This window comes from Leucopleurus acutus, assembly GCF_964270905.1.
Source record: "Leucopleurus acutus genome assembly, chromosome: 11".
Taxonomy (NCBI): domain Eukaryota; kingdom Metazoa; phylum Chordata; class Mammalia; order Artiodactyla; family Delphinidae; genus Leucopleurus; species Leucopleurus acutus.
In genome coordinates, this window is record NC_139152.1 from 100,414,787 (window position 1) to 100,440,938 (window position 26,152).

General features: G+C 50.9%; 1 protein-coding gene and 1 pseudogene across 5 annotated transcripts; both read left to right on the forward strand.

The window, feature by feature from the left end:
• Positions 1 to 999: 999 nt before the first annotated feature.
• TRMU (tRNA mitochondrial 2-thiouridylase) lies at positions 1,000 to 25,198 on the forward strand. 4 transcript variants are annotated; one of them, XM_082849779.1, is made up of 11 exons: positions 1,000 to 1,105; positions 4,730 to 4,895; positions 5,686 to 5,792; positions 15,806 to 15,928; positions 19,111 to 19,283; positions 20,816 to 20,869; positions 20,954 to 21,020; positions 22,332 to 22,432; positions 23,789 to 23,933; positions 24,356 to 24,438; positions 24,866 to 25,198. In XM_082849779.1, the coding sequence occupies exons 1-11, from the start codon at positions 1,024 to 1,026 to the stop codon at positions 25,028 to 25,030; spliced, it is 1,266 nt and encodes a 421-aa protein (XP_082705905.1). In that variant the 5' UTR covers positions 1,000 to 1,023; the 3' UTR covers positions 25,031 to 25,198. The 4 variants fall into 4 exon arrangements, with proteins under 4 accessions (XP_082705905.1, XP_082705906.1, XP_082705908.1 ...); XM_082849780.1 differs by having other exon boundaries at positions 15,812 to 15,928; XM_082849782.1 differs by lacking the exon at positions 24,356 to 24,438.
• Positions 5,846 to 6,553, forward strand: LOC309968293 (ornithine decarboxylase-like; annotated as a pseudogene). Its single transcript has one exon. The product of its transcript is annotated as an ornithine decarboxylase-like (transcript).
• Positions 25,199 to 26,152: the final 954 nt, after the last annotated feature.

Below are 26,152 nucleotides of genomic sequence, written 5' to 3' on the forward strand. Positions count from 1 at the left end.
TCTCTTTTTAATCACACAATACCTTGCCTAGCTTATCAGTTCTTTCCGTAAATCAAAGAAGTAGAAATGAAGAATAAGTAATTAACATGACCAGATCTCTTCCCCAGCTTCCCTTTCAGTAATCTCCTGAATAAACCGTGTGACCAAACTGTGTGAACAAGATAACATCCAGAGGAAGATCACAGTATGGTGACGACTCTGACCGCTCCCCACCTCCCCCCACACCCCCCTTCTCAATGATTGAGATTACTTCTCTGTTTCCCTTTGAAAACTCTCATGGCCGAGCAGAATATTTGGAGGTGGTTTCTTGGGGACGCTGAGTCCCCCATCTCCCCAGACTGCCCGCATTCTGATTAAAAGCAGCTTTCCTGTCTACCATTTGTGAGTACCGATTTTGTAAGCGGAGAGCAGCAGGTCCCCCTATTCCATAACAAGACAGCTGCTGTCACGGCCTCCCAACCAGGCTCTCTGCTCAGATCCGCAGGGCAGCCACGAACATCTTCCTAGGAACGTAACTGTGATCGTGTCGCCCCTGCTCCCGCCTGGTCCGGCCCCACACCCCGTCCCCAGGCCCAGGGCCTTCGTACAGGTCCCCCTCCACCTGCTAGTCTTCCCTTCCTGCTTAGTTAAGGTAAGGCCTGCGCCCGCTGCCAGAAGAACCCCGCTGGACATCACGCCCTCGGGGCGACCTCACATCCTTCTTTCGTTTACCAGCCTGTTCACAGGGCGCCCGCCTAAGCCACACACGACACACATACACACTAACGCAACAAACTCCGAGCGTCTTGGGGAACTGCGCTCGCCAAGAGGGAAGCTGACGTCCTGGCTGGCAGGGGGCGTGGGCAGAGAGCCGGACTCGCGAACTGAAGCCGGGGAGCATTGGGCCAGGCGGAACTCAGGACGCCGAGAACATGCTTCCGGCCGGGCCTCTTCTGCGAGAGCGCCGCCGAGGGGGCGGGACTTCCGGCGCGACGTGTTCTCGGCGGCGGCGGCGGCGACTACAAGGAAAGGTGGCCGCGGGCGATGCAGGGGGCGCGGCACGTCGTGTGCGCCGTGTCGGGCGGGGTGGACAGCGCCGTGGCCGCGCTGCTGCTGAGGCGGAGAGGTGAGGCGACCGAGGGCCCAGACCGCCCCTGAGCGGCCCCTTCTCGTAGAGTCCCGCCCGGTCGTGCGGCGCCCCGGCCCCTCACCCTGTGCCTGGGGGTCGGAGAGCGCGCGACCGCAGCCCCGACTGCTGGGGAGCAGTCGGGCCACCCGTTACCGACGCAGTGAAGGGGGGGGTCTCCGACTTCGGGGGGCCGCGTTTCTCCCTGGCTCCGAGGCCCTGCATCCGGGGCGATGGCGGCGGCGTCCGCACTTAGCCTGGGGAGCGCTGACCTCTGCGGACACAGCAGCCTCCGTGGAGGTCCTTGCTCTTACGACAAACGACATGGCCGTCAGGCAACGTGTGCGACAAGTACCGACGGGTGGTCTGCTTATTAAATCGTGTCTGTGGTCTTGGTTCGGTGGATGACAAACTTCTGCGCAAAAGCGCTTGTTTCTTCAGGCGACTAACGGGTGCCCCGGGTCGGGAGCTGAGGTGAACTGCCCGTCTGACTTCTCCGTCTGTGTGGCCCTCTCTCATTGTGAGGCCTCGTACCCCTAGTGACACTTGTGGACCCTCTGCTGTGAGCCGCCTTTCGTGCTTAGGTACTTGCAGTGCAGAGTGAGTGCAAGGTTCCCGACCTGGGACGAGTGATGTAAGCGCTCCCTGTCTGTGAAGTGGAGGGGACACCTACGTCACAGGGTTACTGGAAGTATTAGATAACATAATTCATGCAGAAACTTAACCCCAGTGCCCAGCACATATCAGGCACTCAGAAAACAGTAGTGGTTATTAGTTCATATTATTAGCAACAGTAGCTGTTATGAAAGGTGCAATAAAAAAAGTTAAATAGCAGTATAGGCAAACTGTAGGCACATACAGTTGCGAGAAAGGGGGAAGCAAAGAATCACAGAGGCGGTAGTGTTTGAGCTGAGACTTGTCGAGCCCAGGTTCATGTGCCCAACGCAGAGTGAGGCTAAACAAACCGAAAGTTCGAGTTTGGAGCAGAGGAAGGTTTATTAGTTGAGGAGGTGCCAACCTGGAAGATGGGAGACCTAGACTCCTCAAATCCATGGTTGCAAGACTTGAAGGAGGAGTAGGATTTCACTAAGCAAAGATCGGGGAGGAGAAAAGGGCTTTCTGGCGGAGTCAGCAGCAGGAGCTGGCTCTGGCCAGAGGGAGGCGGAAGTGAGACCGTGAGGTGGCGTTTGGGGGCGGGGGCGGTTCCGAGGAGCTCCGGTTCTTCATGTCTCAGTGCGGAAAGAATTCAGCGAGAGGCAAAGTGATAGATAAGAAGGGATGTATTAGAATAGGACGTTTGTGAGGCTTACAGGCAGGCGGGCGAGAGGGTGCTGTGCCCTGAGAACTTAGTGGGTTACAGTTTTAAAATCAGAGGAAAGGTGGGGAGGGGGAAAAGACCACCTTCTTCCTCATTCTTGAGTAGACGTCAGTCTTCCATCATCAGCTCCTCCACATTGGCTGGGGGAGTTTTCGTGTCCCTACATGGTCAAGCCAGGACTGTCATGGCACAATGAGAATTAGCAAAAAGGCGGTAACGTATACTAAAAATGGTAAATCATCTCAGGTTTCAGTATAATGTCACCCTTTCCTTATATTTTTGTTTTTAGTACACACAGAGGAGCATGTCCTAGGAATCATTAACTTACTGAGCTCACCGGGGAGGATGTGGGTCTCATGCCAGCATTGTTTTATTGTTTTGGGGCATGTCTCATGCTTCTGTTGCATGGTTTTGTTACTAAGCAAGCCTGCTTGGTTTTATGGTTAAGCAAACCTGCTTTCTTGAGTGATCATTAACTTACAGGGGTCTCCCATACTTCTTTACTTACAATCCCCTAGTGGGACTAACTATTTAATTACCTACTTTGTCCCTTTACTCTGTCCCTATCAGAAGGAGAGGGGGGTGGAGAGGTAGGTTGAGCCCTGGTTATGCAGTATGTTCTATGAGGGGCTTTCGACTGTGTTGGGTAGCAGTGCAGAGCCCTTGAAGGGCTCTGACGAGGCTGTGACATGTTTGGGGAGATGCGGCAGGTGGCCCTGGAGAGTCTAGATATGTTATTTTACTACTTCCGGAAGGTAAGCTCTCCTTCCCAGAATCCAGACTGTACAGCCTCGTATTCCAGCTTCCTTGGGTTTTGCTCCTCCGTGGGAGAAGCTGATGGACGTAGCAAAGAAAAAGCCTGATCCTCTCCACTCGGCATCGGGGTTTTTCCCAGTCTTGTTGGACGTGTGTGTTCTGTCACGTGCCTCCTGGAAAGTTAAGGACTGGCAAGGTGCTGTGGTCCCATCCTGGAGTGCCAGAGCCTGTGCCCATGTAAATGGGTCACATCTCCAGAAGAAAGATGAGCAGGCAGATCAGGCTATAGAAGAGGAGATTTTTTTTTTTTTTTTGCGGTACACGGACCTCTCACTGCTGCGGCCTCTCCCGTTGCGGAGCACAGGCTCCGGACGCGCAGGCCCAGCGGCCATGGCTCACGGGCCCAGCCGCTCCGCAGCATGTGGGATCCTCCCGGACCGGGACACGAACCCGCGTCCCCTGCATCAGCAGGCGGACTCTCAACCACTGCGCCACCAGGGAAGCCCAGAAGAGGGGATTTTTAAAGCTCTGGATGTGGAGTTGTGTGTTTGTTCTGGTTAAGCTCCTGTTCTCTGCTGGGCACTGCTGGGAGCTGGGGACGCATGGGTGTATGAGACACAGCTCCATGTTTTACTGAGCTACAGGGAGCATGGACAGGAACTACTGGCACCTAGTGTGGTGTGCACTACAAGAGAAGCAGTCAGGTGGTTTGGGAAGCAGAGGAGGGAGGACCTGTTACCTGCTGGGATGGGGGGGTGGTCTTGCTAATGTGACCTTTTCGTATTTGGCAAAGCTGTGTCACTGCATCTCTGTTCTTTGGAGTACTGTATTAAACGTTTTACGGTCGAATGCCCTGCCTTTCATTACATGGAGCCTACCCAAAAAACAGATTTCTCATATGTGGTAGACACCTATGTAGTCCTAAAGCTGGTCTTTCCAATATTTGGTTGGGTACTTTGTGAGCGACAGAAAAGGGAGAAAACGGTCTCAAAATATACAGATAGTACAGCCCTTACAATAAAGTAGCCAAAATTTTAAATGTCTTTATGTCTGATGACTTAGAATCTAATTCTTAGATGGTAATTGGAAATAACTTTTGAAATGAGCTTACTTTTCTGATAACTGAATGGTGATTTTTATTTGTTTCGAAAAATTGTGTTGAATTTCTGCTCTTCTTTCGTTCAGTCACACGTTGGCTACGCCTCTGTGTGCTTGGCATTGTGCGTGGGAGCACGAAGGTGAAAAAATGCCGTCTTGTTCATACAAGATGAACAATCTTGGGGACGCGGGCAATCAGTACAGCCCCACAGCGTCTTGTGAGGAAGGAGCCCTTTACAAAGTGCAGGGGGACGGCCAGGGTGCGAGCATCAGCCGGAGAGTCAGGAACAGTTTGCACTAAGATGTAGTCGGAGCACAGAAGGCCACGTGGCAAAGGGGGGACTGCCAGGCACCCGTGCACAGAGGCACCGGAGAGCTCAGGAGTCACTGCTTTTTCCACCCAAGGCTGATTTCATAAACTCTCTTTAATTTGCCCTTCGCCCCTCCCCCAGGTTACCAGGTGACAGGGGTGTTTATGAAGAACTGGGACTCGCTGGATGAGCATGGAGTTTGCACGGCTGACAAAGACTGCGAAGACGCTTACAGAGTTTGCCAAATCCTAGACATCCCCTTCCATCAAGTGTCCTACGTGAAGGAGTATTGGAATGATGTGTTCAGGTGGGTGCAGTTCCCGACGCAGAAGGCTTCCTAAGGGCAGGACTGCCGTAGTCAGCCGGGCCAATGGCGTGCGGCCAGCACTTTTTGTTTTGGCAGTGGTGCTGAAGACTGTGTGTGGGAGGCCTCAGCCGCCCTCAGGGAGTCTGTGTTAGAGGTCAGGCCTGCATCCCAGAGCACCCGTAGCCCTTCTTCCTGTTACTGTGCCACCTGCCAGAAGTCTCTTTAATGTCTCTGCTAAATTAGTATAAGGGAGCTAAGGCTGAGGTCTCCCACGGAAGGCTGGCTGTGACTGGTCCCTGAGGACAGATCCACTGGGCAGTAGCTGTCAGGCTGAAGAGTCGGCTGGGGTGCTGGTTAAACAGATACCTCGACCTGGGTCTGGGATGGGGCCCTGGAACCTGCACTTGAGCAGGCGCTTCAGGTGATTCTGATGGAGGGGGTCCTTTGGGTCTTATTTTGGGAAACGGTACAGTGGGGCCTGGGGCCTGGTGAGTATAGGTTCAGATGGAAACTGCAGCTGTCTTTAAACAGATGTTTGATGAAAATATTGAAAATGGCTCTATACTGAAGCTCTTCTGTTTTGTAGAAAATTATAGTTTTGGTAAGACAGGGAGAAACTCTAAATTAAACAAGTAATTTAGCTGATTTATTTTTCCATAGAGTGTTTGTAGAAAATTATAGTTTTGGTAAGACAGGGAGAAACTCTAAATTAAACAAGTAATTTAGCTGATTTATTTTTCCATAGAGTGTCTCACACTTAGAAGTGAAAAGTCTTTTTCTTTTATTCCAGTGATTTTTTAAATGAATATGAAAAAGGAAGAACTCCCAATCCTGACATAGTCTGCAACAAACATATCAAATTCAGTTGTTTTTTTAATTATGCTGTGGATAATCTTGGTAAGTAATTGGGGTTATCTGCGTTTGTCTTTTTAAGAATTATAAGATTTCTGGGAGCTGAGGTCGGTTTCAACATGTATCTGTTTGATATTGGTGGTGGCTTTTCTGGATCTGAGGATGTAAAGCTTAAATTTGAAGAGATCAACCCAGTCTTGGACAAGTATCTTCCATTAGACTCCAGAGTGAGAATCATAGCTGAGCCAGGCAGATAACTACGTTGTATCAGCTTTCAAGCTCACAGTTAGTATCATTGCAAGAAAACCTCCCATTAGAGGAGCAGACAGGCTCTGATGATAAAGATGAGTCGAGTGAACAGACCTTTATGTATCACGTGAATGATGGAGTCTGTGGAGCTTTCAGCGGCATCCTTTATGACCATGCACATATGAAGCCCCTTCTGCAGAAGAGCCCCAAACCAGATGGGAAGTGTTATCCATCCAGCATCTGGAGACTGACCTATGATGACCTCGATCGCATTGTTGAGCGCTGTAACTTGTCCGAGATGCATATGGGAGATTGGATGCTCTTTGAAAACGTGGGTGCTCACACTGTCGCTGCTGAATCCACTTCAGTGGATTCCAGAGGCTGACCATCTACTATGTGATGTCAGGGCCCACGTGGCAACTGACGCAGCAAATCCAGAACCACAACTTCCTACCCAGATCAGAGGAGCAGGATGGTGGCACTGTGCCTGTGTCCTGTGCTTGGGAGAGTAGAATGAAGGTCACCCAGCCTGTGCTGCAACTTGTGTTGACGTGTAGACACCATTCTCGTAGCTGTTAACTGTGAGTTTAGCTTGAATTAAGGGTTTGGGGGGACCATTTAACGTAGTTTCTGCAAGGTTTGAGGTTTCTGTGTGAGTAGGCTTGGCACAGATGCGGCAATGTGGAAGCCCGGGAGTTGGGGTCACACTTACCTGTGTTCCTATGGAAACTATTGCAATATTTGTTCTATGTGGCTTTTTATTCACTTCTCAAACATGCTACTAAAGAGTGCCCCTCGACTGCTGAGCAAATGTTTGTAGCCTGTGCAATGGCAGGCAGAATGGACCAGAAGCTTAGTGTTGTGACCTGTTTAAAAAAATAATAAAGTATCTTGAAATTAAAAAAGGAGAATATCATAAGATTTTCAGAGAAAGCCAGAAGTCAAAGCCTTGTAAGCAGTTTCATCTTGCAGAAGGAAAGGAAGCAGTGAAAATGATAGTATTTTGTATTTCACTGGATAAGAAAGAACTCTCTGGCGATGCACAAATGATAGGATCCCAGGGGGGAGAGAGTGCATCTTTGTCACGGGCCGCACAGCCACAAGGACTAGCACAGTGGATTTCAGGAGAACCAACCTCAGAAAACCCTGAGGAACGAAGTGTTGGATCACTGGCGAGAGTTGAAAGGTGAGGCCCCCAGACCCTGCCTGCAGGTTCGACTTTGCTCAAAGCAGCTCTAGTTCCAGATGTGGTTATATTTAGCGGAAGTTTCAGGAGCCCTAATTCAGAACTTAAGAAACTCGGTATTTCGTTTCTTATTAGTCATCCTTTTTGCTGGTCCTACTGAGACCTTTTCTCTTGCTTTAAAAGCAGGCGTCTGCTTTGTCTTGGAAACGGGTCTGGGTCTGTAGCTGATTCTGGGTCCTGGGTCTGTTTCGTTTCTCTGGTTTGGAGCCATGTCTTAGTGGCCTGTTCGGAAAGCCCGTTTCTGCTCAAGGTCCTGCCGCCACCGACAGCTTGCCTGCAGAGTTTGTCTGTTCCCAGCTTCCTGTCTTCTCATTCCCGTCGGCCTGGTGGGACATCCCCATTCCTGTTTGTTGAACCCCCTGCTGCTGACCTGCTTACTTAGGCTCCTCGTGGTATCTGTTGCTGTGCTTTTGTGAATTCAGGTTCTTTTCTTGTCCCCTGCTGTCAGGGCCGCCATAATGAGCTTCTGGAGCGCTGGATGCTGGTCTTTCACATTGTTCTGGTCCATTGCAGCCCACCCTGCCACATCTGGCCATGTGCCAAGACATGCTGTGTGCCAGTGGCCCAGTGGGGTCACAGGACCACTGGCCACTCTGTCCTGTCAGCACTTTGCAATGACTTAAAAGGGGACAGAGTCGGCTTGCCAACCTGATACGCAAGTGACCTGCCACTGAGACGACAATGATGAAAAGTCGGTTCATGGAGTTAGGTTATTTTTTACCAAAAATGCCTATGAGAACTACGAATTGAAGTCCTAACAAATTTGAATGCTGGGCTAACACCAATAACATGAAATTGAGTAGAGCTAAATGCAAAGTTTGCTACCTAGGTTCAGTAATTAAATCTCCTGGTACAGGATTGGGAGTCGATCTAGGGCCTCGAGGGGCCTCGAGCTGACTGTGAGCCTGCAGTCTGGCATCAGAGCCAGTGCAGCCCAAGTTTGCCTTGTGGTCAGGACATCCGAGGAAGGGGGAGGGATCCGCTGGGGTCCACACTGGGCAGCCTACGTCTAGTGGCTGCATTTAGTTCCAGTTTACTCGGGAAAAAGAGTGACAGGCTCATGGAGCGTGAGTTGGTTTTTATTTTGAGAGTGTGGGAAATACTCCATCTGACGATACTTTGGGGCCATCATAGCAGCACGCAAGCGTGTGACTCAGGATCACATTCTAGCTTGGGACCCCAGAGGCCAGAGCTGGGGTGCGCAGGAGAAAGATTTCACTCAGGGGAGGCACAAACAGCTCTTCACGGGGAATGATGCTTGCCTTTGTAGAGCTTCAAGCTCCTTGTCACCTTAGCTTTTCAGGGAGCCCCTAGGTGGCCATCTGTTAGGGATGCTTTGGAAGAATTTCTGCGGTAAATGTTTCTGAGTCTGAATTTACTGTGTGAACAGTACAACACAGAATAAAAATACTCGAAACCTAGACCTCTGAAATCTTAGGGCTTCTCACACAGAATCCTGCATTTTTGCAGCACAACTGGTGGTTCTTTAAGGAAATAAAGTGTTTTTTTTTCTCTATTAGAAAATCAATCAAGATTTAATAATGTGTTCCTAAATGTGCTTTTTCAAGTAGTTAATATGCAGCAGTTGATTCTTACTGTGTCTTTTGTTTTACACTGAGCTACTTTGGTTGGTTAAGTACTGAATCAGTTTTGCTGCACCTTCCTGGAAAAAGTCTCTTGCAATACGAAATGTCTGAAATTTTCACACAGTGCAAAGGTTATGGATTAATATGTGCCTTGGTAGGTTCTTTCACTTTTTTGTATTATGTGGAAAGAAGAAATTGACTATGCTGCATGGTCCTTCACTGTTATAAAAATAATATGTATTTATTAAAGAAAATTTAAAACTCAGAAGAGTAAAAAAGATAAGGGAAAGTGTCACCTATAATTTCACCTCCCAGAATCAAAGGAGGAGACTTTCTGATATTTGTCTTCATTTTTTTCTGTACATTAAAAAAAGTAGAGTCATAAACTTTCTTTCCCTACTGAACAATATCATAAGCGTTTTCCCATTAAAAATTCTGTGTAAGTGGCACTGTTATTATGGCAATGGCACTTTAATTTACTTCATATTCTCCTGGTGTTGAACGTTTCAGTTGTTTTCAGTTTTTCCTTAGTATAAGAAACACTGAAATTAGCTTTTTGTACTTGTGTGCATATCTGAATTTTTCCTTAAGCTAGAATGAATGGATAGATATTAACTTTAGAAAGACCCTTAGAGATACAGTGAAATCTTGTAGCAAGATTATATCAATTTAGAGACCTAAAGGCTGCTTATTTAATGGAATTTCAGGTGTGCCTCTATTCCCTGGGATCTGGGTGTTTGGGAGTGGGGCAGGTAATCTGCACAGACTGCCTGGTGTGAGACCTGGCGTCTGTCTGCTGCTTGGTGCACCCTGGGCTCCGACTGGCCAAGGCCAGCAAGTGCAAGTCTAAAATTTGATCCTCGGGACTTCCGTGGTGGTCCAGTGGTTAAGACTTGTGCTTCTACTGCAGGGGGTGCGGGTTCAATCCCGGGTCAGGGAACTAAGATCCCACATTCTGTGTGGCACGACCAAAAATAATTTTAAATAAAAATTTTAAAAATAAGGGTGGGGCTAATGGCAGACTCCGGGAGGGCTTACGCCAAGGAGTACTTCCCAGAACTTCTGCTGCCAAAGTCCTTGTCCTTGTGGTGAGCCACAGCTGCCCCCTGCCTCTGAAGGAGACCCTCCAATACTAGCGGACTGAGCTCTGCCCACCAGAGCAGCACCCAGCTCCACCCACCACCAGTCCCTCCCATCAGGAAGCTTGCACAAGCCTCTCGGATAGCCTCATGCACCAGAGGGCAGACAGCAGAAGCAAGAAGAACTACAGTCCTTCAGCCTGTGGAACAAAAACCACATTCACAGAAAGATAGACAAAATGAAAAGGCAGAGGGCTATGTACCAGATGAAGGAACAAGATAAAACCCCAGAAAAACAACTAAATGAAGTGGAGATAGGCAACCTTCCAGAAAAAGAATTCAGAACAATGATAGTGAAGGTGATCCAGGACCTCGGAAAAAAAATGGAGGCAAAGATCAAGAAGGTGCAAGAGATGTTTAACAAAGACCTAGAAGAATTAAAGAACAAACACCTAGAAGAATTAAAGAACAAACAAACAGATGAATAATACAATAACTGAAATGAAAAATACACTAGAAGGAATCAATAGCAGAATAACTGAGGCAGAAGAATGGATAAGTGACCTGGAAGACAGAATGGTGGAATTCACTGCCATGGAACAGAGTAAAGAAAAAAAGAATGAAAAGAAATGAAGCCTAAGAGACCTCTGGGACAACATTGAACGCACCAACATTCACCTTATAGGGGTCCCAGAAGGAGAAGAGAGAGAGAAAGGACCTGAGAAAATATTTGAAGAGATTATAGTCGAAAACTTCCCTAACATGGGAAAGGAAATAGCCATCCAAGTCCAGGAATTACAGAGAGTCCCAGGCAGGATAAACCCAAGGAGAAACACGCCGAGATACATAGTAATCAAACTGAAAAAATTGAAGACAAAGAAAAATTATTACAAGCAACAAGGGAAAAATGACAACATACAAGGGAACTCCCATAAGGTCAACAGCTGAATTCTCAGCAGAAACTCTACGAGCCAGAAGGGAATGGCATGATATATTTAAAGTGGTGAAAGAGAAGAACCTATGACCAAGTACTCTACCCACCAAGGATCTCATTCAGATTCGATAGAGAAATCAAAAGCTTTACAGAAAAGTAAAAGCTAAGAGAATTCAGCACCACCAAACCGGCTTTATAACAAATGCTAAAGGAACTTCTTTAAGTGGGAAACACCAGAGAAGAAAAGGACCTACAAAAACACAAACCCATAACAATTTGAAAAATGGTCATAGGAACATATATATCGATAATTACCTTAAATGTGAATGGATTAAATGCTCCAACCAAAAGACACAGGTTCACGCAAAGGATACAGAAACAAGACCCATATATATGCTGTCTACAAGAGACCCACTTCAGACCTAGGGACACATATAGACTGAAAGTGAGGGGATGGAAAAAGAGATTCCATGCAAATGGGAATCAAAAGAAAGCTGGAGTACCAATACTCATATCAGATATAATAGACTTTAAAATAAAGAATGTTGCAAGAGACAAGGAAGGACACTACATAATGATCAAGGGTTCAATCCAAGAAGAAGATGTAGCAATTACAAATATATATGCACCCAGCATAGGAGCACCTCAATACATAAGGCAGATGCTAACAGCTATAAAAGAGTAAATTGACAGGAACACAATAATAGTGGGGGACTTTAACACCTCACTTACACCAATGGACAGATCATCCAGACAGGAAATTACTAAGGAAACACAAGCTTTAAATGACACAAGAGACCAGATAGATTTAATTGATATTTATAGGACATTCCATCCGAAAACAGCAGATTACACTTTCTTCTCAAGTGCACATGAAACATTCTGCAGGATAGATCACATCTTGGGTCACAAATCAAGCCTCAGTAAATTAAAAATAATTGAAATCATATCAAGCATCTTTTCCAACCACAATGCTATGAGATTAGAAATAAATTACAGGGGAAGAAAAGTAAACACAAACACATGGAGGCTAAACAGTACGTTACTAAATAACCAAGAGATCACTGAAGAAATCAGAGGAAATCAAAAAATACCTAGAAACAAATGACATGGAAAACACAATGATCCAAAACCTATGGGATGCAGCAAAAGCAGTTCTAATAGGGAAGTTTATAGCAATACAGTCCTACCTCAAGAAACAAGGAAAAGCTCAAATAAACAATCTACCCTTACACCTAAAGGGACTAGAGAAAGAAGAAAAGACAAAACCCAAAGTTAGCAGAAGGAAAGAAATCATAAAGGTCAGAGCAGAAATAAATGAAAGAGAAACAAAGAAAACAACAGCAAAGATCAATAAAACTAAGAGCTGGTTCTTTGAGAAGATAAACAAAATTGATAAACTTTTAGCCAGACTCATCAGGAAAAGAGGGAGAGGACTCAAATCAATAAAATTAGAAATGAAAAAGGAGAAGTTACGACAGACACCGCAGAAATACAAAGCATCCTAAGAGACTACTACAAGCAACTCTATGCCAATAAAATGGACAACCTAGAAGAAATGGACAAATCCTTAGAAAGGTATAACCTTCCAAGACTGAACCAGGAAGAAACAGAAAATATGAACAGACCAATCACAAGCAATGAAATTGAAACTGTGATTAAAAATCTTTCAACAAACAAAAGTCCAGGACCAGATGGCTTCACAGGTGAATTCTATCAAACATTTAGAGATGAACTAACACACATCCTTCTCAAGCTCTTCCAAAAAATGGCAGAGGAAGGAACACTCCCAAACTCATTCTACGAGGCCACCATCAGCCTGATACCAAAACAAGACAAAGATACTACAAAAAAAGAAAATTACAGACCAATATCACTGGTGAATATAGATGCAAAAATCCTCAACAAAATACCAGCAGACAGAATCCAACAACACATTAAAAGGATCATATACCATGATCAAGTGAGATTTATCCCAGGGATGCAAGGATTCTTCAGTATACACAAATCAGTGTGATACATCATATTAACAAATTGAAGAATAAAGACCATATGATCATCTCAATAGATGCAGAAAAAGCTTTTGACAAAATTCAACACCCATTTATGATAAAAACTCTCCAGAAAGTGGGCATAGAGCGAACTTACCTCAACATAATAAAGGCCATATATGACAAACCCACAGCAAACATCATTCTCAATGGTGAAAAACTGAAAGCATTTCCTCTAAGATCAGGAACAAGACAAGGATGTCCACTCTCGCCACTATTATTCAACTTAGTTTTGGAACTCCTAGCAATGGCAATCAGAGAAGAAAAAGAAAAGGAATTTAAATTAGAAAAGAAGAAATAAAACTATCACTGTTTGCAGATGACATGATACTATACATAGATAATCCTAAAGATGTCACCAGAAAACTACTAGAGCTAATCAATGAATTTGGCAAGGTTGCAGGAAACAAAATTAATACACAGAAATCTCTTGCATTCCTATACACTAATGATGAAAAATCTTTAAGAGAAATTAAGAAAACAGTCCCATTCACCGTTGCAACAAAAAGAATAAAATACCTAGGAATAAACCTACCTAAGGAGGTGAAAGACCTGTACTCAGAAAACTATAAAACACTGATGAGGGCTTCCCTGGTGGTGCAGTGGTTGAGAGTCTGCCTGCTGATGCAGGGGACACAGGTTCGTGCCCCGGTCCGGGAAGATCCCACATGCCACAGAGCGGCTGGGCCTGTGAGCCATGGCCGCTGAGCCTGCGTGTCCGGAGCCTGTGCTCCGCAACGGGAGAGGCCACAGCAGTGAGAGGCCCGCGTACAGCAAAAAAAAAACAACAAAACACTGATGAAAGAAATCAAAGATGCCACAAACAGATGGAGAGCTATACCATGCTCTTGGATTGGAAGAATCAATATTGTGAAAATGACTATACTACCCAAAGCAATCTACAGATTCAGTGCAATGCCTATCAGATTACCAATGGCATTTTTTACAGAACTAGAACAAAAAAATCTTAAAATCTGTGTGGAGACACAAAAGACCTCAAATAGCCAAAGCAATCTCGAGGGGAAAAAAAGGAGCTGGAGGAATCAGGCTCCCTGACTTCAGACTATACTACAAAGCTACAGTAATCAAGGCAGTATGGTACTGGCACAAAAACAGAAATATAGATCAACAGAACAGGATAGAAATCCCAGAGATAAAGCCACACACCTGTGGTCAACTAATCTATGACAAAGAAGGCAAGGATATACAATGGAGAAAAGACAGTCTCTTTAGTAAGTGTGCTGGGAAAACTGGACAGCTACATGTAAAAGAATGAAATTAGAACACTCCCTAACACCATACACAAAAATAAAATGGATTAAAGATCTAAATGTAAGACTGGACAGTATAAAACTCTTAGAGGAAAACATAGAAAGAACACAATATGACATAAATTACAGCAAGATCTTTTTTGATCCACCTCCTAGAGTAACGGAAATAAAATCAAAAGTAAACAAGTGGGACCTAATGAAACTTAAAAGCTTTTGCACTGCAAAGGAAACTATAAACAAGACAAAAAGACAACCCTCAGAATGGGAGAAAATATTTGCAAACGAATCGACGGACAAAGGATTAATCTCCAAAATATATAAACAGCTCATGCAGCTCAATATTAAAAATACAAACAACCCAGTCAAAAAATGGGCAGAAGACCTAAATAGACATTTGTCCAAAGAAGACATACAGATGGCCAAGAAGCACATGAAAAGCTGCTCAACATCACTAATTAGAGAAATGCAAATCAAAACTACAATGAGGTTATCATCTCACACCAGTTAGAATGGGCTTCATCAGAAAATCTAGAAACAACAAATGCTAGAGAGGGTGTGCAGATAAGGGAACCCTCTTGCATCTCAGTGGGAATGTAAATTGATACAGCCACTATGGAGAACAGTATGGAGGTTCCTTAAAAAACTAAAAATATAATTACCATATGATCCAGCAATCCCACTACTGGGCATATAACCAGAGAAAACCATAATTCAAAAAGACACGTGCACCCCAATGTTCATTGCAGCACGATTTACAATAGCCAGGTCATAGAAGCAACCTAAATACCCATCAACAGACGAATGAATAAAGAAGATATGGTACATATATACAATGGAATATTACTCAGCTATAAAAAGGAATGAGATTGGGTCATTTGTAGAGACATGGATGGACCTAGAGGCTGTCATACAGAGTGAAGTATGTCAGAAAGAGTAAAACAAATATCGTATGTTAACACGTATATGTGGAATCTAGAAAAATGGTACAGATGAACTGGTTTGCAAGACAGAAATAGAGACACAGATGTAGAGAACAAACGCATGGACACCAAGGGGAGAAAGGGGCAGAGGGTAGTGGTGGTGGGATGAATTGGGAGATTGGGCTTGACATATATACACTAATATGTATAAAACAGATAACTAATAAGAACCTGCTATATAAAATAAATAAATAAATAAATAAATAAATCTCCGGAGATTTCCCTGTTGGTGCAGTGGTTAAGAATCCGCCTGCCAGTGCAGGGGATACAGGTTCGATCCCTGGTCCGGGAAGATCCCACATGCCGCGGAGCAACTAAGCCCGTTGAGCCTGCACTCTAGAGCCTGTGAGCCACAACTGCTGAGCCTGCGTGCCACAGCTACTGAAGCCCGCATGCCTAGAGCCTGTGCTCCGCAACAAGAGAAGCCACGACAATGAGAAGCCCATACTCCTCAGCGAAGAGTAGCCCCTGATCGCCACTACTAGAGAAAGCCTGTGCACAGCAACGAAGACCCAACGCAGCCAAAAAATTAAAAAAACAGAATGTCAGTTGTATTAAAGTATTTGACAGGATAGACATCTGTACTATAAAATTAAAATTAAAAAAAATTTTTAAATAAAAATAAATAAAATCTGATCTTCGTATTTTTAAAAACCTCTCAGGAGCAGATGCAGTTGCTACGGGTCACTATGCAAGAACGTCCCTGGAAGATGAAGAGGTCTTTCAGCAGAAGCACGTTAGGAGGCCAGAAGGGCTTTTTAGAAATCGATTTGAAATTAGAAATGGTGAGTAAAAGTGCCTGGGCCAGAGCTTAATTATTTGTGAATGAAGTAAACTATTTTGAAGAATGACAGTGAGTTGTTTGAGCACACCTGCACGACTTCTCTCCGTGTGTTCCAAACTAGCTCATTGGTTTTGGTTTCCTCTTCGAAAAAGGACAGTTACCGAGAGGGTCGTTTTCCCCAAGGGCCTGTGATTGGTACCAGGAGGAGGCTCAGGTGGGGCGCCCGGGCCAGGGCTGCTGGGAAACTGAAGCCGTAATTCATAACCCAGTTCTGGGAGGAGACGCACAACAATAATAATTGGAGTGTAACAGGCCCTGATTCTTACCCTCGAGTTTGTGAGGACTTGAGATTGAGGTGTACTTTAGTGTGACATGAGTGCTGGGACCTGACATGGCACAGGCCTGGCAGCCAGGCTTGTAACTATGCTTACGAAGATTACATACATAAATTAGCTCATCAGCGTCAAAGGGAGCGAAGTTCCACCTGCCTAGAAAATGCCAGACAGTCACCTGGGAAGCTGCTGGCTTGTCCTGGTACATCTGCATGTAGAACAGAGGAGTTGGCATCATTATTAAGTGAAAGGCAAGATGGGGCTCGGAGCCGTGTTTCTGTGGGCAGTTTCCACTGCTGCAGCCCCGTGGGGGAGTTGGCATTTCCCCGCGTCTGGCCTGCCCTGGCCGCCTCACGCCCACCGCCTCCCTCCCCGCGCCCCTCTTGGCAGTGCCAGCATGCGGGTTCTCTGGTTCTGGTTCTCAGATGAGGAAACTGAAGCTTGGCTGCACTCGCCAACCGGGGTGCCTCGGGTTGGGGGGCTGGATCCCAGCTGGGTCTGTTCAGCTCCGCCGTCCCTGGTCGTTGTGCCGTCCTCCATGTCTTCCGGCCTGATCCACCCTGTTTTCCTTTTCTCTCCCTCCTTCCCCCCTCACAGCAGCCGAGGCCAGAGATAACCTTACTGGCAGGGCCCAGACAAGGACACCGCCTACGTGATGTTGGGAAGGCCTCTCGCTGCTGCCTGCAGGGCGCTGGGCCGTTTGTGTTCCCTGTGGGGGCGTGTGTGTGTGTGTGTGTGTGTGTGTGTGTGTGTGTGTGTGTGTGTGTGTGTGTGTGTGTGTGTGTGTGTGTCTGTGTGTGTGTGTGTGTGTGTGTCTGTGTCTGTGTTTGTGGTCGGGGGCTGATGTGTGGGGAGAGGTGACCGCTTCCCTCCCCGGTGCTGCCTTCGCAGTCCTGGGCAACCCTCACCAGGAAACCCTCCACGTCAGGAGGACACGGCTTTGACTGCCCAGCCCTGCCGCCTGGGGACTCCATGGTGGAATTTGCCCAGTGAACGTCGGTCTAAGGGGCCTGAGTAGATGAAGGATTTGTTTCCACGTCACATAGCCACCCCCGCTTACCTCCTAGAACATGTGGCGCCTCACAGAGCTGTCTGGGCCTTTTTGACAGGCCGGAGGCGCTCAGACCTCTGACTGCATTGGCGTGTGCTTTGTTCTGTGTAGCTGTTTTAATAATACCACAGTGTCTTTGTTCTCTGTGTGCGTTTTAGGCACCTAGAGATTTTTATTTTGCTCTGACTCAGTTGCCCTGGAGACCTGGTCTGGGGCCTCCTGGCCTGGGTCCCTGGGGAGAGCACATAGGGGCAGCAGAGTCCAGCCTGCGCTCCTGACCCCGGGCCCTGGGCCAGGGTAGATGTCCTCACCCGTCCCCGTGGCAGGTAGCACCACGGCCGACCCGGAGGAGCGAAGGTGTGAATGAGGCTCCAGGCACAGGCAGACCCTTGCCTAGTAGGCATCCCTGTCCATGGTTTAGGGTTCCTGCTTGCTTTCTTAAAAATCAGAGATTTTGAGTTTGTTTTAAAATAACCCAGAACTTTGAGAAGTTGCAAATTGCTCGCAGTATTCTGAGGCTTTTATATGCACTTAGACTGTTTAAGTTTAGTTTTGAAACAAAAAAGAACCTTTGGCAAATGAGTCTGCCTACCTGATGACCTGTTGACTGGACTCGGGCTTTCACTTTTCACTTGATTTTGTTGTTTTGTACGTAAAAAGTGATGGAATAGAAACCAGGTGATTGAGCTCAGTTTCCAGCTCTGCGCTTCTCTCCCTGCACCATTGTGGGCAGTCACTTTAATTATCTGAGCCTCAGTTTCCTCATCTGAAAATGGGGATAATTCTATCATAGGGCTAAAGTGAGAATCAAATTTGAGGTCACGGGTGGAAAACATTAGCTACACAGAGAGCATGTTACACATGTGACTGGGCCGAGCTGCACGCTGCACGTGGGCTGTTTGTACCCTTGGCACGGGTGTGAGCTGTGGGTGTGACTTGCCGAGGCTTTGCTTAGCCCTGGTTGTGAGTCACGTGGAAAGAATCTGGAACACTGGTGTCACGTTCGGTTTCCTCCGTTGGTCATTGAGCTGCAGAGTGGGGGACCCAGCGTTTGCAGTCATGGAAGGTCTGTAACACACCAGGCAGGACCGAGGGACCCGGAGATGGAGGCGGGCCTTGTTTCCTGAACCGCATCCCGTGGCCAGGGTCAGTCACAGCTCTGCACTGTCGCTGTCCAGCCGGGAACGGGTGTTTACAATGAATAGAACATTAGAGAAACTGCAGAGTAGCAGCTGATGGATGTCAGCTCGAACCATAAGAAAAGCTCACTGTGACCAAGTGGGGAGTACGTTTAGAAGCCAGGCACTGCTGGGGGACGTGGTTGGCGTCCACTGTGGGACCTGGGAGGTGAGCAGGGTCCCTGAGAGCAGCCACGGTGCAAACACATCCTGTGGTTATTAGGAAACAGCACAGCTGACACCATTTCAGCAGGATTTTCTGTACGTTGTCTCGTCCAGTTTTCCCAGATGTGGCTGAGTTTTTTTCTTAATACTTCCTAACATTTTTGTCATGTGATGTTTAATCTTTGCAGATATAGTCTAACATATGAACTGGAGTAAATGTCCTTATCACATACACTCTACCCCCTGCGTATTTTTTTCAATAGTAGATCAGTTAGGGATGAGAATTTTTCTTACCTTAACCACGGCAGTTCTCTTTTCTGGAAGTCTTCTACTGAGTATTGATCTTTGTTTCTGCCAGACCAGGGGTAATCTATCAAAGTAAACAGAAGGACATTATTAAAAGCAAAGTATGATGATTTTTATTCCTGCAACATCTTTTGTTCTTTACTCTTGGCAGTGGTAAAACTTCTGCAAGCAGCTGACAGCTTTAAAGACCAGACCTTCTTTCTCAGCCAGGTTTCCCAGGATGCCCTGAGGAGAACCCTCTTCCCCCTGGGGGGATTAACAAAAGATTTTGTAAAGAAAATAGCTGCTGAGAATAGACTTCATCATGTGCTTCAGAAAAAAGAGGTAGGATTGAGGGGTGTGCGCGCTCCCAGCCTGGGGTCCTGCACCACCTCCCCTGCCTGGGCTCTGGCCTCGAGCGAGGAGCCTGTCGTGCACACAGTGGGAGGGGCTGGGTCCTTCAGAAAGCAGCAGAGGAGGGACCGCTCCCTCCCGGCCGTGCCTCGGCCTCCCGGGGGTGGCAGCTGTCCTGGCAGCTAGGTGGCTGGCTGGGGTGCTCTTGGCTCAGCTGCCAGGTGAGAGCAGGATGGTGAGGACCGGGCTCCGAGACCCCCATCGGCACACACATCTCTGTTTCCATCCACGCGTCAGCACGGCCTCGTCAGGGTCTTCTTTGCGCCAGGCACTGCACCACTGGCCTCTGAGGACGCGGTGAGGAGCGCAGTTCCACCCCTGCCTTCAGGGAGCTTACGTCAAGGGGGCAGACAGACAAACCTACCGTTGTAAACTCGGAAGGTGTCCCTGAGAGAAGGTGTAGGGTCCGGTGAGAGAAAATGCCACGGGCTCTGATCTAGGTTCGGGGGCAGGGACAGACACCAGGAAAGGCCTCCAAGGAAAGTCTGTCTGTCCTCAGGCCTCAGGGTGAATAGGATTTAGTGTCATGTAGACGGTTGGGGAAGAGCCTGTGCAAAGGCCCCGAGCCTGGCGCAGTGGTGGAGTTGAGGTGAAGCCAGTGTGGTGGGCGCTTGGTGCTAGAGGGTGGGGTGCAACGTGGGAGGGGTCCCAGCGGGCTCGGCAGACACTGGGGCGGTCGGTCTAACCAGGCGGCTTCGGGTTGAGGCGGCCTTAGCTGCAGCCACTGTTTCACGTCTGTCCTGGGGACGGGCACAGCTGTGCTCTTGCCAGCAAGTTGCTGTCCCCAGGGAAGCCAGCCCGGTGCCCATCCCTCCACCTGTAGCATCTCGACTCATGTCTCTACCTGTTCGGTTTCTGGGTGTGACCGGTAAGAGCTGAGCGAGCCGCCCTCATAGGACCCGTGTTCTAGGGACACAGGCCAGCGCGTGGGCGAGGAAGCCGAACCATGGGCGCGGGACGGTGAGCCTGTTCCCGCTAGGCCTTCCCGCGTGCTAGAAACGTCACCTGGAGAAAAGACTCTCCTTCCTCGGACCCTCCGCGATGCTTCACCTCGTGGCCTGGCTTGTACTTCCTGCTTCTGCTCTGGTCCCTGTCTCTCCCCTGAGACTCACCGACAGTGGCCTGAGGGCTTAAGCAGCTTTAGTGTTCTCCTGGGCGGCTGGTCTGAGGGTCTGCAGCGCGGGGCCGGGCCCTGCCGGTGTGGAGGTGGCACTGCCTACTTAGCTGCCGAGGTCCGTGTCTGGGGCCTGAAGTAAGCCCCTGAGATCTGTTTGTGGCTGGGACTGGTGTGTGTGGTGCTGGAGAAGGGAAGCCAGGCCCCTGGCCCGGGGGAGGGGCGGCTTGGGGCAGGTGAGGCCCCGAGAGGCCCCGTGTGTCCCTCCCGCCCCTGCCCAGGCTCTCCAGGTGGAGTGCAGGACCCCACCCGGCCGTTCGTCTCACGGTCGGCCTTCCTTTCGTTTCAGAGCATGGGCATCTGTTTCGTTGGTAAAAGAAATTTTGAAAATTTCATCCTTCAGGTGAGTGGCTTTTGATGCAAAAGGTTGGAGCCGCGTTTCTGCTCTGGACCTGGATCCGTTAGCAATGAAACGTTTGTTTTCCAGTACTTACAGCCTCGACCTGGTAAATTTATTTCAATAGAAGACAATAAGGTTCTGGGAACGCATAAAGGTGAGATGCAACCCTGGGCTGCTTTTCTTCCTGAGCTCCTTGAGGCGTGGGGCAAGTTTGAGCTCTGGGGATTTAGAGATGATTCCAGTCCCGCAGGCACGGCGGTGGCTGGCGCCAGGGAAGGTGGGAGTGGCTCTGACCGGGTGTTTGCGATTTCAGACGTGGGCTCCTTTTAAGCATCGCAGCCGATAACAGAGGATGCCGTCTGGTTCAGAAGCGTTACTCTCTGAGTTATGTATTAAGTCTCCATGAATAGACTTATTTTTTCATTACATACAGAGAATACCAGACTACAGAAAAACTCCACTGGAGGGAAGGAGTTAGGTTGACTTCAGAGCATGAGTTTCATGACTTAGGACGCCGTGAAGAGTTGGGACCAGAAGGTGGCCCTCCTGGCCGGAGTGCTGCACCCCAGGTGCTGCTCCCTCATTCGCAGACGCCGCTGGGGTTCGGGGCACCCTGAGCCTGCCCTGAGCCGGCGTGGGGAGGACGGGTCAGGCGCGAGAGTTCACAGCCCAGGTGGGAGGACAGAGGCGGGCTTGGTCAACGGTGGGGCTGTGCCCTTGGGGGCCTGGTGACAGATGAGACTTGGTCCAGCGTGGGTCTGACCTGCCGGAAGGACGAGGGCTGGGGCTCAGACATGGACACTCCCAAGGGGCTTGTTCCTTGGAGACCCTCACCTCGGTTTGGGCCGGACGGCTTCCCCTTCCTGGTGCTGTTGGAGGGAGCAGGCCTTAGACGTCACGGGCTCCCAGAGAGCTGAGCGTTCCTGAGGGAGGATGTGCCGGCCCTGCTGGGGACAACTTGCAGGGCGCTTGCAGCCTGTCCCGGCAGGAGGCTGCCAGGGCACGCAGGGGAGCCCAGCTCCGTTGCCTGGCTTGCAGAAGTGGAGCGCTGAGCTTGGCGCCGGTTCCCCCGTGGGGCTGGGGGCTGGGGGAGGTGTGGCCTAGCCGGCTGGCCTTGTGGTGTTTGTGGTGGGGGTGAGGGTGCACAGAGAAACCGGGGCAGCCTGGTGTCCTGGCCCTGAGGCGGTTAGTACATGGCGGCTCGGCCCCTCGGCAAGAGGGGCTCGTGGCTTCAGGCGGGGCACTTGGCCCACGTTCTAAAGGAGCGGTCCCTGCTCCTGGTGGGTCAGGGGGCCGCGCAGCTGGAACGGCTCCTCGCGGGGTGGGAGGTACAGCCTAAGCCAGGCCGCCCGGGTGGTCCGCAGAGGGAGCCTCCTGCCTGCTGCCTCCCAGCCTCCTCCCCGTCGCGAGGGTGGGACGTTGGAGACGGGGCCCCTCCCACCTCGCTGAGAAACTGTTTCCACAGGTTGGTTCCTGTATACTTTGGGCCAGAGAGCCAACATAGGTGGCTTGCGGGAGCCCTGGTACGTGGTGGAGAAGGATGGCGTCAGGGGCGACGTGCTTGTGGTGAGTCGGGCAGGTGAGGTGACGGAGGCCTGGTTGTGGCAGAGCCCACGGTGCTGAGCCAGGCAGGGTGGGGCGTCTGCAGGGCAGCTGCGGTCGGGCGCATCCTTGCCTTTCCTCTGCTTCCTCCCGGGATTGGCCCTAGGTACCGAAGGGTTTTGTTTAAGGTACTTACTAGGCTTTTACTGTATGCTGGTCGCATTATTAATTGTCACATCAATCCTTGTAGATAGGTGTATTCCTCCGATTTTACAAGACTCAAAGGTTAAGTAACGTGGGAAGGTCCCTTGGAGCGGGGTGGCTCAGTGCCTGGGACAGGGCCTGCACACAGAGGCCTCCAGCGATTCCCTGTTGAACAGATAGGGTGCAGAGCTGGGACCGACCTAGGCCTTCTGCCGCAGCGGGGCTCTGGGCCACTGGACCCGGGACTGTGTCCCCAAGCTCTAGAGCAGGACTATACAAAGGGGACATGTTTGCCCTGCTCCCCTCCCTGGGACATTTGGCAGGGCCTGGGGACATTTTCAGCATCACGGCATGGGGGAGGGAGGAGGGGGGCAGGTGCTGCTGGCGTCCAGGGGGTGAAACCAGGGAGCCCCGTCCCCTCCACAGTGATCCGGCCCCACATCTCAGCAGTGCCGAGGCTGAGCGTCCCGGCTCTGAGCACGCTCTGTCCCAGAGCTGGGGGACCCTCCGTTAGATGCGGGCAGAGGGGCCAGCAGGCCTCGGGGACACCACCGCCCAGAAGAGCCCTGGGCGCAAGGGCCTGGACGGTGATTCTGGTCCAGCATGAGTTAAAGGGACTTTAGTGTAAAGTTTAGCTGTCTCTTTTGCTTTGAGAAAGGACATCCACCGACACTTGTGCCCTGTGTGGGTCTCCTTATCTACTTAGAGCCCAAGGGCCCCGGGCTTGATGCCCTTGGTCCTCCCTCAGGGGAGGCCTACTAAGTCCTAGGAGGCCAGGTGCATGGAGGCCTAGGAGGCCTGTCCCCAGCCACGTGGGGCTTGGTGGGATCCCTGTGGCGACGTGGCTGTCCCGTGTGCGTCTGGCCCTGGGACGCCGGGTTGTGGTGGGGGCAGGGTGAACTTCCAGGAGGAGAGGTCATGGGGTTGGATCGCATGCTCCTCTGCTATTTGCTGAATGTGGCCATGATGAGTGACTTTCCCTCTCGTGCCTCAGTTTCCTCATCTTCAAAGTGGGATAGACAGGCTCGAGGGATAAGCGCATGAATTTCCACGTGTCAGCGTGGATTTCAGCGAGTGTTTACTGTTATCATTAGTAATGAAGTGCAGAGGGGGCTTTGGGGCAGGACCCTCCACTGAGGGCTCCAGGGCGTCACGTCCTCGCGCTCCGCTCCGCAGGCCCCCCGGACAGACCACCCGGCCCTGTACAGGGACCTGCTGCGGACCGGCCGCGTGCACTGGGTGGCTGAGGAGCCGCCCGCAGCCCTGGTCCGCGACAAGATGATGGAGTGCCACTTCCGGTTCCGCCACCAGATGGCGCTAGGTGACTGAGCGGGGATCCCCGGGTGAGGCCAGAGTTAGGACCAGCGATTCGACCTGGGCCCGGGCCCCCACTGTTCAGATTGTATAACGTGTAGGCCTCCTTACCCTCTGCCTACGCAGAGGCAGCCTGGGGGGCGCTGAGGCCAGCTTAGCCTCCTTCGTCCGTGACACAGGGTCGGTCGGTCTCTGGAAGAGGGCAGGTTGCCGGGGCGGGTGGGACTGAGGGTCCCACTGGCAGGCCGCCGGCAGGTAGTGTGTGTGCCGCCCCGGGGCCCGGGTGGGCGGCGCTGAGCCCCTCTGGCCGTCACCCCGAGCTTCCTTTGTCCTCGCTGCCTGCTCCTTCCTCCCCGGGGGCCCAGGGCCTGGGTCTGAGCACATGTGGCAAGGCCAGCACCCCCTCCAAGGGTCCTTCTCTTCCCCCAGTGCCCTGCGTGCTGACCCTCAATCAAGACGGCACTGTGTGGGTGACGGCCGTGAAGGCTGTGCGGGCTCTCGCCCTGGGACAGGTGAGTGGGGGTCTCAGCCCCAAGTCTGCGCCTGCCTTTGCCCCGGAACCCGGCCCTCCTCAGCAGCTGCTCGGCCGCTTGGAGGAGCAGGCTTCGTGCTCTGGAAGGACGGCATTTCCTCCGGACCAGAGCAGCTGGTCTCCAGGGGGAGCTGAGGGGCAGAGGGGCTGCGGTGTTCAGCTCACACAGCCCGCGAGGGTGGGTGCACAGGCAGCCCTGCAACCGTGAGGCCTGGCTCTTGCGCAGCTAGTGGGAGCGCCGGCTGCCCTGCCCTGGCCCGCCGCTGGTCTGGGTCCCGGGGACAAGGACAGAAGATGGGGAGGCAGAGCATTGCCCCTCCCCAGCCCCAGGTCCGGGCTCCTGGCTGCACTGTGGGCACCCGGATGCTGGGTCGCACTGCAGGTGACACGGCCTCTCTCCTCTGCAGTTTGCTGTGTTCTACAAAGGGGGCGAGTGCCTGGGCAGTGGGAAGATCCTGCGCCTGGGGCCATCCGCCTACACACTCCAGAAGGGCAGGAGCAGACCCGATGTGACCGTGGAGGGCTCCAGCATCGGCCGGGGTGACAGCCCGAGCCAGGGACCCACGCTCTGACAGAGGCCGAGCGGCTGCTGTGGGGCTCATGGGAGGAGACGTGGACGAGCAGAGCCGGGGGCAGGGCCGCTTCAGAGCTGGGGAGAGCCCATCCTCTCTGCTTGCTGGCCGGCGGGTCTGTCCCAAGTGCCCCATGGGTGGAGTTCCTCTTGCGCACCCTCTAGAGGGCTTCCCGTCCGGGGGCATGCCGAGGGGACCTGTGGGGAGGGATGGATGGGCTGCAGGGGCAGTACCCAATAAAAACTCTGTCTGGGGTTTGGATTCTGATGGCTTCCAGTGGGGTGGGGCCTGGGTGGGCCGTCTCGGGGGCTCCACGGCACTAGCCACGTGTGGGGAGGCGGGGGTGTGTGCTGCACGGGAGAGCAATGGGATCCCCCCTTCCTCCGCCTCCGTTCACGGCTGTGTCCACCCTCACCTGTGGCAGAGGATGTGTGACGGCCCTTGAGCTGACTCCCAGCCTGCAAGGGTATCTGAGGGGGACAGTGTGACCTTGAGGCCACTCTGAGGGGCGGTGGCCCTGCCCCCAGTCCAGGCAGCTGCACGGGAGCCTCCCCTCCCCCTGCAGAGTGCCCGGCACCGTGGCCAGGCACCCTGGCCAGTCACTTCGAGAGCTGAAGGGTAGCTTATAAACAAGGGAAGTTTATTTCTCATGGTTGTGGAGCCTGGAAGTCTGAGGTCAAGGTGCCAGTTCCGACGGGGGAGGGTCGTCTTACGGGGGGCCGGTGACGGTCTTCTCACTGTGTCTTCGCGTGGTGGAAGGGGCAGGGGTTTTTCTGGGACCGCCCCACCCCCAGCCGCGCCACGCAGCTTGTGGGATCTCCATTCCCCCACCAGGGACCGAACCCCGGCCCTCGGCCGTGAAAGTGCTGAATCCTAACCACTGGACCAGGGAGCTCCCTGCGGCCTCTGAAGAACACCTGTCCGCTTCATGAGGGCCCCACCCTCAAGACCCAATGGCGGGCTTCCCTGGTGGCGCAGTGGTTGGGAGTCCGCCTGCCGATGCAGGCGACGCGGGTTCGTGCCTCAGTCCGGGAAGATCCCACGTGCCGCGGAGCGGCTGGGCCCGTGAGCCATGGCCGCTGAGCCTGCGCGTCCGGAGCCTGTGCTTCGCAACGGGAGAGG